Here is a 17,303-nt window from a genome sequence, read left to right as displayed (position 1 = left end):
GTCCCTGTGATGATGTGCGGGGCTAGGGGAGGGATTGGCAGCCACTTTTTGCCTCCGAGACGCTAAGCTCAATAGTCTTGCTCGTCACTCAGTGTCGTGCAGTAATTGGGTGGGCGTGTGTGCTTGTATGCAATCTGTGTCACATTTTGTATTCTTGTGAAGATATTTTCCGATGGGCTGAGTATGTGTAGGGTGCTGCGAGAGACTTCATCCAATGTCAGCTTCTCAGCCTTGAATACGGAATTATGTCGGTGTTTCGACTTACTTGGCATCCCGGTGCATACTTTACAGAGCGAATAGTTGTCTCATCTATCCCTACACGCATGTCTTCAATACAGAAGTAGCCCAAGGCTGTTCACCTTCGTTCAAGATCCACAACCATGGGTTTATTGAGGCTAGTTAACGCGGAGTACGCGGAGTACGTAGTAGGTATCAGTTATATCCCCTCTGCCTCTCTCCCTCTCTCTCTTGAATGAGCAAGAACCACAATGAAAGTTTTCCCTCTTTTTAAGATTACGCGAGATAGTTTTAAGATTATTCCCAAGCTGTCTCCACTCAATGCAAAGAGGTAAACAGTTAATCAAAGCTTGTGTGACATTGACTAGTGTACTCTTAAGTATTTGGCTTCTGTCCTATTTTTAACTCCAAATAGGACCATTCCATCCCGGCGGTAATCTGTTAATGAACAAACAAATTAGACAATGCAATCAGACGTCGATGTGCCTCGTGGTAGCAGTACGTGGTCGTGCAAGCAGGAATAGCTTCCAGTTCTGGAGTAGCGAGCTCATGTCGCTCCACTATTAATTCGCCGGCTCGATGGAGAAAAATGGTCTCGCGGCATCCAAGTTTGAAGTCCAGGAATCAGTTACCACAACCCCAGCCAGATCGCCATGCTGTTCCTGCTTGGTCATCCCTTGCCATCAGCTGCTATTTATAGCAATAAGCTCCACACAATGGAGATAGTTTAGCCTTATTGAGGATCCTAGGCACCTTTCTGGGCTCATTTCCCTCATTAGAAATCCGCCACTTGACTATTAGCGAGGTGCACGCATACGTATGCATTAGAATGGTCGTATTTCATAGAAACGATTGACCACTTCTACAATCTTAACTCTTGCTGACTGACTTCGTGCAAACCACTAACTAATCTTATTCAACGGCTGTGTCTTTCGTTTGATTCTAGTATGATATAAACATTTGAGTTTTGGATCTCTAAACTCAAGCCCGCCAGTTGTTTCGTTTACAAGGCAGCGTTTATATGAAGATTTTGGGCCAAATTATATATGAAATAAAAGAACTCTTGAAAGGCTATGAAGGTTACTGGTAGGATACACGGTTTCGTCAGGTTACCTCACAGCTATCTACATCACTGGTCTCATACTATATCACTGGTTCTATATCCAAGCAGTTCCAAAATGTAAAATCTTTTAAGATCAAGAGTATTAATTTAAATGTTTGAGCCTCTCCATTTGCTCCCTTTGCATACCATAGCTTCTGTTGATAAAACACACATGCCAGCAAATACAATAATTCATGCGAGCAACCTCTTATGTCTATAATATTGCCTAGCTGATGTATGTCAAACTGCTAATCACAGATAGCTATCCCTAAGAAAGCATCTTATGCTTAATGCATGTCTTAGTTTTAAGTAATGACTCAAATTTAAACACTAGCCAAGTCTTTTTCTTTTTTTGGAAACAGCCTGTTGTAGTCGATACCAAATACATATTCTTGATTCATGTCAACTCTGTCCTACTTCAAAATTTGCCAGTACAAGCGGATAGGTTTTCGTATGCAGTAATTATAGTTGTCAAAAGGCAAGAAAGAGTGAAAAAATCGTCAATCTTCATTACCCGCTTGCATCCTCAGCTAAACAGCTATAGGTACTACTCTTGTGGAATCTTTTCTACGAGACATAGCCAATATTTGACTTTCTGGAACAATAACTGAAGCTTTCAAGCAGCTAACTGAGCTACCAAGTTCTTTTTTTTTTTATGTATACCTATATATACTATGTACAGGATCAACTCTGCCGTCTTTTCACAGCTATTGACTTTTCGTAGTATCCCAAATAACGTTACCAGAGCCGTCCTTAATCTGGATCCAAGGGGACTGGTTTAGGACAACCATGGACTTTCCAGAGCCCGAAGTGTTGGTGCTCCACTGCTGGGCGCCGTTGAAGTAAGATCCAAGGTTACCGTCGGATCCAAAAATCAGTCGGCATCCGGAAGGGCTACCGCAGTTTCCACCGTTGGGCAAAGTGTGACCTGATGCCCAAACAGGGGTACCTCCCTGGAGAACCACCAAGTTATTATCGCCCTGATACTGAGCAATAACATTATGAAGAGTGGCAAATGGGCCGGAGTCGGAAACAACAGTCAGCTGTCCGGGGCTGAACGTGACCGAGTTTGGCAGCGGCAAAGTCGAGCACAAGAAGTTGGTCGCGTTACCAGGAGTGGCAACAAAACCAGACTGGAGGTTCTGAGATCCAGAAATTCCAGCAGGGTAGTAAATGAGATTTGCGTTAGAGTTGAATACGCTTTGAATCGCTGAGTTGCATTGAGAAGCATCAGCAAAGCTGGACTTGGGAGATGTTACGCCCGATACAGTATTTCCTGTGACCTGAAGATATGTCAGTGACGGCCGCAAGTAACTAGTGCACGTATATCACATACTGTGATGCCATTGGTCCATCCGTTGATGGCAATGGGGAAGCTGACATGTCCGCTAATGGTATTGCCAGTGATGGTGACTGGGCCGGACAGTGCCGAGGGGTCGTTGAAAGACCAGACATTCGAGCCAATGCCAATACCAATGTTGAACAATTTATTGCCTTGGATTTTGTTGTTAGTAACGGTCACGCCGGCGTAGCTACCGTCGTATTCATCATCGACAAGATTGATGGCACCAAATCCTAGATAATCCGCAGATGATATGATAGTGTTACCGGTGACGGTGCTACCAGGAGAGCCGAAGAGAACAATACCACCATCTGTGCTACCCGTAATCTAGCGTTGCTATGTTAGCTACTAGTATTCTCTTAGAAGCATCAAACGCATCAGGAGGTTCTATGGCATTGCCGCTTACAGTATTTCCCTGTACTAAAGAGGCAGTGCAGTCCAGTGAGATACCATCGGCCCACAGGCCGTTACCATTGGAATCGGTGCCAGACTGACCACAGGGACCAATATCATTGTTGGTAAGGGTAACGTTTCTGCAGGGGTTGCTATCCTGGCCAGAGCCAATAACATGAAGACAGCTCCAGCTGCGGGTGTTCCGCGATGCTACATTCGAGACGACCTGGCCGCCGGAAGTGACACCACCAATGATGATGTTGGCGTCGCCGCCTGGTAAAAAGCCAGCATTCTGTCGGTTACCTTCCAGCTGGATATTCTTGATGCGAATGTTGTTGAGATCTCTAGCGTGAATCAAAGTGCTAGCAGAACTGCCTACAGCGACCTCGATGGTAGCTCTAGAGCTGTCAGTAGGGTAGCCCTGTGTGGAGAGCTCCTGGCCATCGGCGGTGAAGGTGATTTGATCGGTGATCTGAATCAAAGCATTGGCGCAGAGTTGAACAACGGTATTTGCTCCTCCAGATTGGAAGGCATTGTTGATTACGCTCTGGTCTCCGGAAGATATACAAGCTGCGGATGCCAGCGCCGGCAATGCAGCCGCAGTCAGCAGGCTACCTTTGAAGACACTCTTCATCCTGGCTTGCTAGTGCGATTTGATAACCCTGTATAAGAAGTCAGAGGTTTATAGGCAGCGATCAAAAGCTGGAGTGCCTATCAGAGCAATGAAGATCTGGAGAAATAGGATCGTCCTTAGTGCTTCTCTGCATTTTTATCTATCCAGCTCGGTTCTCCTATTTTTTTTTTTTAGCTACGGGCTAATTCATCATAATCCGTACTATCCGCTTACTCTCCCGATAGTCGGATAACGGGAAGTTTACGTGTTTCAGAAACGATACCACATTGAAACTGGAGCAAGTACCAAGGTAAGCCCACAATCATCCGATGCTAAAATCGATAGTGCCCGGGTCTGATGCTGTCGTAGTTGTCAAAAATAGGGTATATCTTGGCTGTATCTTACAGCTAGGAACAGACTAGGCCCGATCAAGAAGCTCCACGCTTGCCCCTTTACTTTCGAGCTTTCAATTGACAGTCAGAGAAAGACTCTGTGAATGGCGGATTAATAGCTGATTACTCAGGGGAGAGCAAACACGATAGCCACCTACCACAAAAGTGTCCGGCGCTCACTCGGTTCGGCAGTAATCTCGGTCGTTCCCTGTCAACTCACCACGACGAGACGCATGGTCCCCACCATCGCATTAGACACCTACAAGCATGCCAATGTTGCGTAACGACAACCAAGAGCAAGATCTCAGATGGAGGTTGAGAACCAGGAAAACAGCTTAGCTTCAAGGTGGATTGCCGGATTGGCGATGCATGGAGGAATTATTGGGTACCCGGGGCCGGGACTTTTTCAAATCATCTGCCACTAATATCACGTTCACGTTGCGCTGGCGTTGCGGCTTTAGGCTAAACAGCTGCAAGATCTAGCCGGAAAATAACATTTGAAGCCTAACCATAGTCCGTAACTCTAGCTGCAAGCTTCTCCCTCCTCTACAGCGTAGCTGTTGAGAGGCTTCACCAACTAACAGGGAGGGGTGACAGCTGAGGCTGCGGGGAAAGCCTTGTCGACGGCTGTCAACGAACGAGCCGCCGGGAATCTAGCCTTTAGGAGACGGGAAAATATGGGGAAGACGATAGACGCAATGATTTAGTCGTTCAACGCTAGTTTGGTAGAAGAAGCATCGTTAGAAGATGAGTTGGAGATGTGAGTGAGCTTTCCGCAGATGGCGAGGATCGGCATATCGCAAAAAAAAAAAAAAAAAAAAAAAATCAGGCGTTCGGAAACCGGACATGGTCACACCCGTCGGGTTATAAGCGTTGCTCGATTAAGAAAGCGGGTTTAGGTTATGAAGCCATTTTTTAATGTAGTCAGAATGCTGCGGGCGACAGTAAGCGGAGAGCATATGCAACTGGGAGGTGTATATAATGGGTGGGAATTTGTTTTTGCGCAAATATGGAATAAGATCCATCGCTATAAACCGGGCGCTCAGATTGATATTCTGATGCCTCAGGGTGTCTGGTGCATCGCTTTCAAAGTCAGCCATGGCGCGTCTACAGTTGTTACCATGGATGTTTTCCATGGCTCTCTTTCATGCCGCCCAATCTCGAACTTGTTTGCCCGCGTATGAGGCGCAAATATCGTACGTAGGGTGCTACCATGATCCTAACTCGCCTCGCGATCTCGCGGGCCCTTTCTTGACGGTTGGAAACCTCAACTCGCCGCAGTACTGCGCCAACGTGTGTGGTGCGGCTGGTTATCAGTTTGCTGGTGTCGAGTTTACCATGTAAGTATATTGGAAGATCTGGAATTCATACTTGTTAAACATTGAACCTTTAGCATTTTGAGACTGACTGTTCTACTGTTGAAAGACAATGCTTCTGCGGGCATCGTATTGAGAGCACAGCCATAAAGGCTGATGAGAGCCAATGCAGCTCACCATGTCCCGCGGACTCCAGCAAGATATGTGGTGGTGGAAATATGTATGTCATCCCATGATTCTGAACAATCTTGATGTATCATGGAATGTTCCAGGCTAACTCACGCTTGGAAGGATTAATATCTACTCCGTCACCAACCCCTCGGCAAATCCCCCCTTGACGCCTTCATTCCCGGACTGTACTCGTGATCCACTGTGCAGCAATGATATCTGCGATACCACTCTTAGCATGGCTGACAGAGCCGCTGCGATTGTGAAGCCTATGACACTTGATGAGAAGGTTTCCAACGTTGGCAGTTCTGCTTCCGGCAGTGCAAGACTCGGTTTGCCCGCATACCAATGGCAGAATGAAGCACTCCACGGAGTTGCTGGCAGTACTGGTGTCCAGTTTCAGTCGCCTCTTGGTGCCAACTTTAGTGCTGCAACCAGTTTTCCCATGCCCATTCTCCTCTCTGCTGCCTTTGACGATGCTCTAGTCCAAAGCGTTGCCACCGCCATCAGTACGGAAGCGCGTGCCTTTGCAAATTTCGGATTTGCTGGACTTGACTTTTGGACGCCAAATATCAACCCATTCCGAGATCCGCGATGGGGTCGAGGCATGGAGACTCCAGGAGAAGATGCCTTCCGCATCCAAGGCTATGTCCTGGCACTGATTAGTGGTCTTCAAGGAGGAATCAACCCTGATTTCCTCAGGATAATCGCAACCTGCAAACATTTTGCGGCCTACGACGTTGAAAATGGCCGAACGGGCAACAATCTTAATCCCACTCAGCAAGATATGGCTGACTACTATCTGCCAATGTTTGAGACTTGCGTTCGTGACGCAAAGGTCGCCTCTGTCATGTGCGCGTATAACGCTGTCGATGGCGTTCCAGCTTGCGCGAGCGAGTACCTCCTGCAAGATGTCCTACGAGATGGCTTTGGGTTTACTGAAGACTTCAACTATGTCGTTTCTGACTGCGATGCTGTTGAGAACGTTTTTGATCCCCACAACTACGCCAGCAACCTGACTGAAGCTGCTGCCTTGAGTCTGAATGCTGGTACCGATCTCGACTGCGGTAGCTCTTATAACGTCTTGAACGCCTCGGTAGAGGCCTCTTTGACGTCGGAAGCTGCTCTGAACCAGTCATTGGTCCGTTTATATTCGGCGCTGATCAAGGTCGGATATTTTGATCAGCCAGCCAAATACGCTTCGCTGAGCTGGGCAAATGTCAATACCACTCAAACCCAGGCACTTGCTCACGATGCTGCCACTGAAGGAATGACATTGTTGAAGAATGACGGGACTCTTCCACTTTCTCGCACCCTCTCCAATGTCGCTGTTATTGGCCCATGGGTTGACGTCACAACCGAGATGCAGGGCAACTACGCCGGCACGGCACCATTCCTGGTAAACCCTTTGACTGTCTTCCAACAGAAATGGGGTAATGTCAAGTATGCTCAGGGTACTGCTATTAACTCCCAAGACACTAGCGGATTTAGTGCTGCTCTCTCTGCTGCAAGCTCTTCTGATGTCATTGTTTACCTCGGCGGAATTGATATAACTGTAGAGAACGAAGGTTTTGACCGCGGCTCAATCACTTGGCCTGGAAACCAGCTCAGTCTGATCTCTCAGTTGGCAAACCTGGGCAAGCCTCTGGTGATCGTTCAGTTTGGAGGTGGCCAGATTGATGACAGCTCCCTGCTAAGCAACCCCAATGTTAACTCGATTCTGTGGGCCGGATATCCAGGGCAGGATGGCGGCAATGCCATTTTTGATGTTCTCACCGGCGCAAACCCGCCAGCTGGAAGACTTCCTATTACCCAGTACCCCGCTAGTTACATCAATAACAACAATATCCAAGATATGAACCTGCGACCAAGCAATGGCATTCCTGGACGCACATATGCCTGGTACACTGGCACGCCAGTTCTTCCATTCGGTTACGGTTTGCACTATACCAACTTCTCTGTGTCCTTCCAATCTACAAGCACTGTTGGCACAGATGTTGCAACTATTGTTAATAACGCAGGAGCGGTCAAAGATACATCGGTATTTGCGACGCTCGTTGTGAACGTTCACAACACCGGCGGCAAGGCAAATCTTGCGTCCGACTATGTCGGTCTCCTGTTCCTCTCATCCACAAACGCAGGTCCGTCACCACACCCCAATAAGCAACTGGCTGCATATGGGCGTGTCAAGAGCGTTGGTGTCGGAGGGACCCAGCAATTGACTTTGAAAGTAAACCTCGGATCATTGGCACGTGCAGATACCAATGGTGATAGATGGATTTACCCCGGTTCATACACCCTCACTCTAGACGTCAATGGACCACAAACGTTCAATTTCACTTTGACTGGTCAAGCTACAAAGATCAGCACGTTGCCGAGGAGATCTTAAGAATATAATGATAGGATGAACTGTACATAGTGTCATTTGAGCTCACTATTGTGATATTAATTGATCTTGGTACCCCATATACCACCCGTCGCGATTGTAGATATTTTTTTTGGCAATGTCTGCCAGTGCTTCTTATCACTCGTAAAGACATATGGTCTAAGACCATCGCAAGGAGAATGACATAAGAATTTAGGTAACCAGTTATAAATTTATGGCCACTGTCGGCCAATAGCGGAAGGAAAAAGTGGATAGCCATGACTTCAACAGAGTCTTTAACAAAATAATGTACAAGAAACACAGTATGCCTGGTGAATAGACTACTAAAAAGAGAAATAGCTATAGAATATCAATAACAATAAATTGAGCAACTAAAGTAACAAGTATTCCAAACGAAATAACCTTTGCATTCGCACGAAGGCATGGGAAAACCATACAGGAAAAAACCATACCAAGGTCAGCAGCTACATCTGCTCAAAAACAAAACGCATCCATATTTTCGTCAAAACCACCCGATTCCATGGCAACCTATCAGTCTATTCCCACAAATCCAACTTGCATTCAGCTTAGATAAGGCCACCCTCTCCTGGCTGAACCACTCCGTTGGTGGTCGCAGCGGCATGAGCCCTAGCAACCATGCCGTAAACAGGAAAATACTTATCAAGATAAGGAAATACTTCCGCGGCACCAGGAACATTACGCCAGTCCCTCATGAGATCGCAAATGATAGAGAAAAGACTGACGACCTGCACACCTGCATGTCTCATCCTATCGTTAGAGACGTCGCGGACAAATGTAGAAGAGCTACCCGACGCTTCGGCATTGGCCCACACAGAGTATCCTTCAGAACGAAGAGACAATGCTAGATGAGCAGTACAAACATCTGTCACAATGCCAGCCATGATTATCTGAGTCCTGTTTGTAGCTTTAACAGCATTGCGGAAATCCTCATTGTCCCAGGCGTCAACTTCACCCTGGCGCTTGATATAAGTTGCATTTGGATACATGTCCGTAATTTCCTTTGGCAATGGTCCATTTGGTCCTGTAGATATCTACTTAGGTCTGAATTTTGGTAGGCAAGGGGATTATCTTACCTTGTTCTGCAGAAGTCGTCAAGATAACTGGTAGGTCAAACAGTTGACCAATGGCGGCATGTCCAATAATGCTCTCCTTATACGTAACCGGATCAAAGTCTCGGACAGCATTGTAAAGGCCAACTTGCAAATCAACGACAAGAAGAACCTTTGAGTAGTATTAGTGTGGAAGTTGGTCATAAAGAGAGGTTTTAACATACAGCCTTGTCTTTGTCAAGCCTCTCATAAGGATACGCTATAATTGCAAGAAAAGAGATATCAGTATCAACCCAAATTCGAGATTCATATAGTACTTACTGCTTCCCACAGCGGTTGTAGACATCGATGCGATTGCTACGGTGAAGATAGAGAAGAGCTTCATTGGTGTTGCTGATACGGCGATTTCTAAACTATACTTATGAGTGCTCCGATGCCTGAGTTGGATAGTTAAGACTGAGTTTGTGTAAAGAAGAGATATCGTTTGCTTGGATTCTTCTTGATATATATACTACAATACCCTTGTCATTGAGCTTGATTCTCTACAGGTCAAATAAAGGATACAGCCCTAGAAATTTCTCATCTGAAGATGCCTTCATCATTACGGAGCAATTTGTCAAGCCTCTATCTACCATTCTCTAGTAAAAAAGAAGGGGAAAAATCCAGATTTGCCTGTACCATTGAGTTCTTTTGCCGCAGTAAGCAAATCCATCGAGTCTAAGTGGCGTTACTAATGGAGATACGTTGTACTATTACCAGGGTCAATTCACTGGGCGTATAAAGTTGACAGGTGGATCCTACGTTTGTAATTCTACAGTCAGCTCTGCCGCTAAGCCTTGACCAGCGCCCTATAAGGCAGCGTTCTGCACTCTCTAAGAAAATTGCCCAGGTTCCACTAGTAATGAAACGCCCCCCACGCTTATGCTATGTTGACAGGTAGCTGACAGTAAAGAAGCCGTGGCTTGATGATGATGCGAGTCTTAAATGGGCTGTAGGTTATTCGTATATGCCGCTTCATTATAAAGAACAATGTCATAACTATATCTCCACATATAGTTCAATTATTAAAGACTTCAATACAGCAGCTCATGCGGCTCGCGGACTTGCCGACTAAAAGGCATATGCACGGAGAAATTTTTTTCAATTTAAGTTACTTCAGCGCTTGTATTCTCAGGGCAATGTCACTTTGCGTCTAACAAACCGAATAGTTAATGGACTAAAGAGAAAGATGTAAAATCATTCGGTCTTACATTTAGCATGCCATCAAAATTCATACCACGTCATCCCACAGCTTTGCAAGCTAGAGGAGCTATACAGCTTTTAATCACTTCAAGATCCTTTTTTAACAGCAGTGTGTTTTAAGAGATACCAAAGGTCGCACGGCCAAGACCCGCATATGGCCGATAAGATGGAAACTACAAAGCAAAACTATCATAGCATTCAACTTTGAAGATGCTGTGAAGCTTCTATGCCGTGATATGTTGATAATTCAACTTGTTATTGCATAGTTACATATTTGATTACAGTAAGATCCGTCTTATTGCGCCTGTTCCATGGTCAGGCTATCAGCTCAAGTGAGGAGTCTGCCTCTCGCATATATAGCGATGCATTTCAGCTTGCAAGTTTGTCTCGCATTATTGAGTTGTAGTTCTCACTTGGCTAGAGTCTTAGGCTCTTCGCCTCCTACTGCAGGGTTGGGAGCCTTGTAAGCTCTGGCGAACACTTTGGCTTGGCGAGATTTAACTTTCTTTTTTTTTTTTTTTTTTTTTTTTTTTTTTAATCGGTCACCGAATTATTATATAGCGGCGATCGATGCTACAGTAGAACTAGATACTTGGTAGCAGATCTCTCTATTCATTATAGTCGTGATGTGAAGTATAGCGAATATGTGCTTCTGTTGTAACTTCTGGCTTGAAAGCGACATAGCGTTATCCACTCCCATCGATTGAAGAATTATAAAGATATTTTTCTCGAGAATGTGCGAAATAGATATGGTTAATGTAATCTCAGCATATCTTAGCTTACTGGACGGGACGGGAAATCAGCAGCTACTATAGTTGAAAAGAGCCATCGCCATAGGCCTGTTAATTAAGCTTACATATAGGTTACTACAGCTAGACGGCAGTGGCTTATGCCTTTATACCGCTTTAGCGGCGGCTCGGAAAATTCTTTAGCCACTGTTCCTGTAACTGTGTAGGGCTCATTTGTCAACCATGACGAACACTGATACCAGGTAGCTTCAACAGCTGGCCGGTCTCTCGATTATGACGGTGACCAGCGGTGCGATGACAGTATTTAACTCCAGCTCCATGCATCATTCACCATCAGGTTTAGATTGGCAAAATTAGCTTTTCGGTCTCTGGAGATATTTTTCGACTGCACAACGATGTAGGAATGAGGGATAAGAGGGATGAGCATTAATGCACACACGATCTCTTACAATGAAGACACCAGCGGTGTGGCTAGATTGCATCAGGATATCTACAGGGACGGGTCACCGATAGCGTCGGTGATGAACGATATGATCCAATTCAGCCTGGCAAGCCTCGTTACTATTTCACTTGGCGCATCGGCAGATATTTCGTCACACTCCTCCCTATAATACAGATTTATCAACATCCATTTGCGTATACTCGCAACCGAGGCTCCAACAGGTCCACATATGTGGGCAGCAAGGATGACCAAGAATTATGTAAATGGCGAGCCAACAACCAAATGTCTCCCAAGCCATTGGTCCGCAATTTGCCGAATGAACGAACGGTTCCACGCAATCCATGTGCGAGGTTACATTTGTATGCGTTCGGCGTATAAGTGGCAATCGCGGACAACGCGGGCCATGCGAGTTGGCAGAACTTCGAGTTTCGCGCAGATGCCTCACAATGAAGGGTTCGTCAAGACAGGACCAATTGATTGAAAGCAAGCTAACGTATGCCTTGTGCCTCCTATTTAAAGGTTCCACACAATGGGCTCCAATGAGCCTCGCGAGAAAATTCCTGGTGACGCGAGACGTGGTGCGCTGTATAAATAAACGGCCAACTCTCTGTAGAATTACTGTAACACGTAGGCTTCAATATTTATCATTTGCTTATAACAGTCGCAGCTTTCTCTATTCCCAATGCACCGCTGCCAATTGCTTTTGGGAGCTCTTGGGCTCTCAAACATCGTTCACGCCGCATCAACGTTGCTCTCAGGCGGCACAATCATTGCATGGGACGACAATGAGAACTATTTACGTATAATCCAAAATGGTTCTGTATTAATCACGAACGATCGTATCGCCAATGTGAATACAGATCCACTACCATCCAATTTGCCGTCTGGCACAACGGTTGTGGACATATCAAATCAGATCTTAACTCCTGGATTCATTGACACTCATCGCCATGGGTGGCAAACTGTCTTTAAAACCATTGGATCAAATACATCGCTTACCGAATACTTCAATCGTTACGGAGAGTATTTTTCAGCAGACAAGTTCACAGCAGACGATGTGTACATTAGCCAGCTTGCTGGCATCTATGAAGCCATGAATGGCGGAGTGACAACAATTCTTGATCACGCCTCACACACTTGGTCAGCGGATACATCTTACGCCGGACTCAATGCATCCGTCGATAGCGGAGCTAGAGTTTTCTGGGCCTTTACTTTTCACAATATAACATCGCTGAACTACACGGCAGAGGATCAGTTCCCACTCTTTCGGGAGATGGCCGAAAATAAAAAGGCGCTGCTGGGTAATTCTCCTGCTGAACTAGGCATCGCATATGACTACTGGGGACCGAACCCAGATGTCAACGAAGCCCAGACTGTTGCAGATCTTGCCAAGGAGTTTAATGTCTCGGTTGTGACAACACACTCTCTTGCTGGACCATGGGGATTTAGCAACCTTGCATCCCAAGTTCAACGATTTGATCTTTTGGACGGATCTATCCCAGTCGTCTTCTCGCATTCGAGTTTCATAACCGCAGATGATTTACAGCTCCTTCGTTCCACCAACCAATACATCTCCATCACGGCGGAGTCAGAGATGCAGTACGGCCATGGTCATCCTCACTCGTACTATGCGCAGGACCAAGCAGCACTGGGGATTGATACACATTTTACCTATTCCTCAGATATCTTGACGCAGGCTCGTATGTGGCTTCAATCCGCAAGGCATTACTTCTATAACCAAGTCTTGGAGAACTGGAATGTGCCGACATATAACCCTATGAGCGTCAACCAGGCATTTTTGCTAGCCACTCGGTCTGGAGGACTAGCTCTTCGGCGCCCAGATCTTGGTGTTATCAAAGTCGGCGCCAAAGCTGATTTGGTAGTCTGGGATGCAGAAAATTCGCCTTCAATGCTGGGATGGGAAGATCCCGTTGCAGCAATTATTTTACACGCTAATATTGGAGACATTTTGCACGTACTGATCGATGGCAAATTTGTCAAGAAGGATAAAAAATTGGTAAATGGCGAATATCCTAAGATTCGAAAGAACTTTTTGGAAGCGGCAAAGAAGATTCAAAAAATGTGGAAAGGAATTCCATATCCGACGTATGAGGGAACATTCACAAATGGCTATTCTTACGGAAAACCACAAGCCGTCGATGTGCAGAGAGGGCCAGATACAGGATATGGCACTCAATTTTTATAATCCACACTGAGACATACAGCCATTAAAAGCGGCTATATAGTACAAGCAAGCAAATACTAGAAGATAATAACACTAATTTAAATAAAAGCATATACTTATTTTTAAACAAGTACAGTAATTACATTTTGTAAACTGGCGTTAATGGAAGCGAGGTAATCTGGATAAGCAATATTAGTGGCATGTATTTTGTGATGCTTCTTTTCAGTGGCGATAAGTGAATGCAAATGACAAGTAGATGTAATTATTCACTAATTTTCTAGAATAATCGCATCTAAAACAACCATTGGGGGGGATGGTCAGCGCGTATTGGTCGTGAAGCCAGCCGTAAAATAATTTAAATGTAAGATGCCTCCACGATGAACCCGACTGTAAATTTGGCATGTCGAAGAATAGCTGGCCACTGAATCTTCTCAAGAGACTATGAATATGTAAGTCAGAGCTAAACAAATTCCACGGTGGACCTTACATCTGCAGCAGTATGAATGTTGGGGTTAGACTTTTCGAATGTGTCTTCATTGACGAAAGCAGATGCTATTAACCAGAGTAAGTAAAATCACCGTCTTCTCAAGGCTGGGACGTAACTGACGGAAACCGTTGGATCGAGCGCTGGCGTGATCGGAGCAGCCATAACCACATCGAGTGGTCAGAGGAGCAGCACCTGTGTACTGAGTAGCAATTACTCTAACATACTGAGTCAAGGACGCATCTACGTTGTCAGTATATACAGCTAGCTGGTTACTCGGCGAATATCCAGTCATATCTTGATTGAGCATGGCGAGCACACTCTTTTTGGTGGATTTATAATTTGAAAAGATCGCCTGAGAACCTAGGAGCCCTCCCTCCTCACCACTGTACCAGTGAAACTCAATGGTGTTTTTAGGAGTAAAATCTGAATTGGCAATGACACGTAAGGCCTCCAATATAGTAACAGATCCTGAGCCATTATCATCTGCACCAGGACTGCGGGCCGTAGTAGAGCCAGCGGTAGAGTCCATGTGGGCTCCCACAATAACTTAAAGTCCGTCAGCGGCATAACGGTATCCAATTTTACAAAGGCAGCGAACTTACTTAAATTGGAGCTTTGACCGGGTAGGCGAGCAATAATAGAGGGCTGGTTCCATGTGTGAGTGAATCTCTGCACAATGATTTCGGGCCTCACAGATGCGATGCTGGAGATTTGATCGAATAGCCAGGCTGAGGCTTGAGTGCCAGTAGTCGAACGGTAGTGTCGCGTTGTAAATCTAGTTTACAGTTAACATCACCACGCAACAAAATAACCAGCACTAGTGCAGTACGCACTGCGTAAACGTGGTTAGCCAGCTCTGTGGGCCACTGATAGACACGTTCGCGATGAGCGACTTTGCCTCGTCTACATGCTCGACTCTAGTTGGATAGGTAACCGCCCGAGTGGAGATGGAGGCTTCTGAAGATGGGATGGATAGAATAGATAACACTTCGTCGTCCTGTATGCTGACTTTATTAAAAGAGCTGGCCATAGTATTCAATCGATGGTGAATCATATTTCGAGATACCCACCTTAATGTCCGTGATATCGATGAATCCTATATTCTTTGAGATGAATCTGTCGAATTTCTCTTGTTCAGTTACCCATTGGCCTACGTCAGCCTCAGAGGTCTTGATGAGGCGGAGCCCTGAGTCACTGCTAGCCAGAGGCGCGGAGAGAGCAAGCGGGTAAGTTGCCACAAGTAGAGGTATGGCAATTTTGGTAATCATTTTTATTTTTTTTCCAAGATTTGCTCAAGTCGATAAGTCTGATAGATATTCTTACATGCAGTCAAAAGCGTCCAGTATGAACGGGCCAGTAACCCATTTTATGCTTTCACTGCAAGAGGCGTCGCAAGAGATACACGCAGTAAGGCTCGTATTGAGAACTAGCCATATTCTCTAGGCATAGATTCACTGCCACTTGCCATATCAGAAAGCGGTAGCAACCAATCATCTCATTTGTATTGCGGTATGGCGACTTATCTGGGAGCTTATGGAGCTTCCCGATCCGGCAATGAGAGGCCGCGGTCGAACCTAATGCCCTCGCTATTATAGCATTTTCCTTGATAAGTGAGGTGACATTCGGGCCAAGAGCAGTAGATCAGCTTGGGCGGAGAACGGAGAACGGAGAATAGACATATAAGCTTAAATTATTGGCTAATCTTATTTTTGTTAGCCACTGTCGTTGGTCCTTGGCAGTCGGAGTCGACTAGGAGAGGAAAGCTCGTGCTGACAATAGAGGGAAACAATTGTATCATTTGCGAAAGTTCCTTTCTAAAATAGCAGGTGGTTTTTTTTTTTTTTTTTTTGGTTTGCTATTCTCTGCGCCGATATGCGGTGAAGCTTAGGAGTTTGGCGATCGTAGCATCTGGAAATGGAGGCAGGTTCGTAAATTTGGCAAAGATAGCCGCACGAATAATTGCACTGGAGGGCGTAGTGACTACACGAGCGACTTATGCTACGCCAACGGTAACCGTAGTTAGATTTATGAAGATGTTGAGCCTCTTCAAAATTGTCGCGAAAATGGATGGTGGTGGAATCACAGCCCCGACTTGTGACGGCGCCCGATATACACGCCGCAAATTCCAAGGTGGAAAAGACTGTTTGTGGCACAGCAAAGGTCGGACAAGGGACGTATGGGCAATATGTTTTCTCTATTTTAGCATCATTATTGATGGTAGAACGAATTTCGGAAGCCCATCATTGCCCATTCGAGGGATATCCTGTGCCCAGCCCGTCACCTTATTCTATTTTTTGCAAGATGAAAATACTTTATTGGCAGCGCTCTATATTAAAGAGAACAGATAAAAAAACGTGTGTGTTACATGCCTACACGCAGGAAGTTTAACATGATGCGCACTGACTGTATCATATCGCTTGGCCTCATAACCAAGTGATTTAATGCCAGGTTCTTTGCACCAGCGCATCTCACAACCAGCAGCGCGGGACATGAAATCAGGAGGCGAATGATCAAATAAAGAAAAATAAAATGAGATGGGATGGGATGCTTGAAAATTTCCGAATCACGAGCAAGATCTGGCTGCTTTCTTTGGGACATGGTGCGAATTGTTTCTCACGCGCTATCATACTTTCATATGGTAACTAATTGCCGACCGTAGCATCATCAAGTGCTAGCTATTATGGTCCAACGGTTAAGACATCAGTTTGTGGTATTACTACAAACCACTGAAGACCGAGGTTCGACTCCTCGTAATGGCACTTTTTTTTGCTGTTTTTGGGCCATAAGGCCAGCGCTAATAGCAGCTATGGGCAGCTCCCCGCAGTATCGTGCGACACTATTTGTGACGAATGCATGAAGAAGCCAACCTGGCCAATCTTGTTTATCGCGGAGGGAGGAGATCCTACAACTTCATTAGCAATATAACTAGCAATTCGGCTCGTTTTTGCTATGTGTGTGTGTGCAGCAGAGGGAGAGACACACGTGCATGCGTACCAAAGATCAAAAATCACCAGCTATCCATCTAAGCGTATTATTAATGTCTCCTCTGCGGCCACGTTTTTGGTTTGAATCATGTGCTGAGGGAACTGGTATGGTTATTCCTACTAGGCTTTGCATACCCGGCATGTAACAAGTGCATACAACTATGTTGGTAACACTGAAAGGCTACGTTGCAAACT

General features: G+C 45.6%; 5 protein-coding genes and 1 non-coding gene across 6 annotated transcripts; 3 read left to right on the top strand and 3 right to left on the bottom strand.

Annotated features, from left to right (window-relative positions):
• Window positions 1-1,973: 1,973 nt before the first annotated feature.
• On the bottom strand, window positions 1,974-4,430 carry TrAFT101_011887 (uncharacterized protein). Its single transcript, XM_024906920.2, has 4 exons — window positions 4,238-4,430; window positions 3,088-4,177; window positions 2,676-3,008; window positions 1,974-2,622 (listed from the first exon to the last, which is right to left on the bottom strand). The coding sequence occupies exons 2-4, from the start codon at window positions 3,706-3,708 to the stop codon at window positions 2,047-2,049; spliced, it is 1,530 nt and encodes a 509-aa protein (XP_024757683.1). The 5' UTR covers window positions 3,709-4,177; window positions 4,238-4,430; the 3' UTR covers window positions 1,974-2,046.
• A 747-nt stretch (window positions 4,431-5,177) lies between these two features.
• On the top strand, window positions 5,178-7,973 carry TrAFT101_011886 (uncharacterized protein; the record flags this gene model as incomplete). The annotated part of the gene is made up of 3 exons (XM_024902698.2): window positions 5,178-5,419; window positions 5,505-5,615; window positions 5,687-7,973. The coding sequence occupies 3 exons, from the start codon at window positions 5,178-5,180 to the stop codon at window positions 7,950-7,952; spliced, it is 2,619 nt and encodes an 872-aa protein (XP_024757684.1). The 3' UTR covers window positions 7,953-7,973.
• A 337-nt stretch (window positions 7,974-8,310) lies between these two features.
• Window positions 8,311-9,458, bottom strand: TrAFT101_011885 (uncharacterized protein). The gene is made up of 4 exons (XM_024902699.2): window positions 9,341-9,458; window positions 9,244-9,278; window positions 9,044-9,191; window positions 8,311-8,991 (listed from the first exon to the last, which is right to left on the bottom strand). Exons 1-4 carry the CDS (start codon window positions 9,402-9,404, stop codon window positions 8,516-8,518), a joined length of 723 nt encoding a protein of 240 aa, XP_024757685.1. The 5' UTR covers window positions 9,405-9,458; the 3' UTR covers window positions 8,311-8,515.
• Window positions 9,459-12,134: 2,676 nt separating this feature from the next.
• TrAFT101_011884 (uncharacterized protein) lies at window positions 12,135-13,752 on the top strand (the record flags this gene model as incomplete). Its single annotated transcript, XM_024903467.2, has 1 exon — window positions 12,135-13,752. One exon carries the CDS (start codon window positions 12,135-12,137, stop codon window positions 13,656-13,658), a length of 1,524 nt encoding a protein of 507 aa, XP_024757686.1. The 3' UTR covers window positions 13,659-13,752.
• Window positions 13,753-13,763: 11 nt separating this feature from the next.
• On the bottom strand, window positions 13,764-15,428 carry TrAFT101_011883 (uncharacterized protein). The gene is made up of 6 exons (XM_024908579.2): window positions 15,195-15,428; window positions 14,958-15,121; window positions 14,727-14,899; window positions 14,245-14,670; window positions 14,125-14,189; window positions 13,764-14,076 (listed from the first exon to the last, which is right to left on the bottom strand). Exons 1-6 carry the CDS (start codon window positions 15,390-15,392, stop codon window positions 13,993-13,995), a joined length of 1,110 nt encoding a protein of 369 aa, XP_024757687.1. The 5' UTR covers window positions 15,393-15,428; the 3' UTR covers window positions 13,764-13,992.
• Window positions 15,429-16,798: 1,370 nt separating this feature from the next.
• TrAFT101_011882 lies at window positions 16,799-16,883 on the top strand. The gene has a single exon. It is a non-coding gene; the product is annotated as a tRNA-His (tRNA).
• The last annotated feature ends 420 nt before the right edge of the window (window positions 16,884-17,303 follow it).

Source organism: Trichoderma asperellum, chromosome 7 (assembly GCF_020647865.1).
Source record: "Trichoderma asperellum chromosome 7, complete sequence".
Lineage (NCBI taxonomy): Eukaryota > Fungi > Ascomycota > Sordariomycetes > Hypocreales > Hypocreaceae > Trichoderma > Trichoderma asperellum.
The sequence above is the reverse complement of the archived record's forward strand: the minus strand, read 5'-3'. Positions and strand labels throughout refer to the sequence as shown.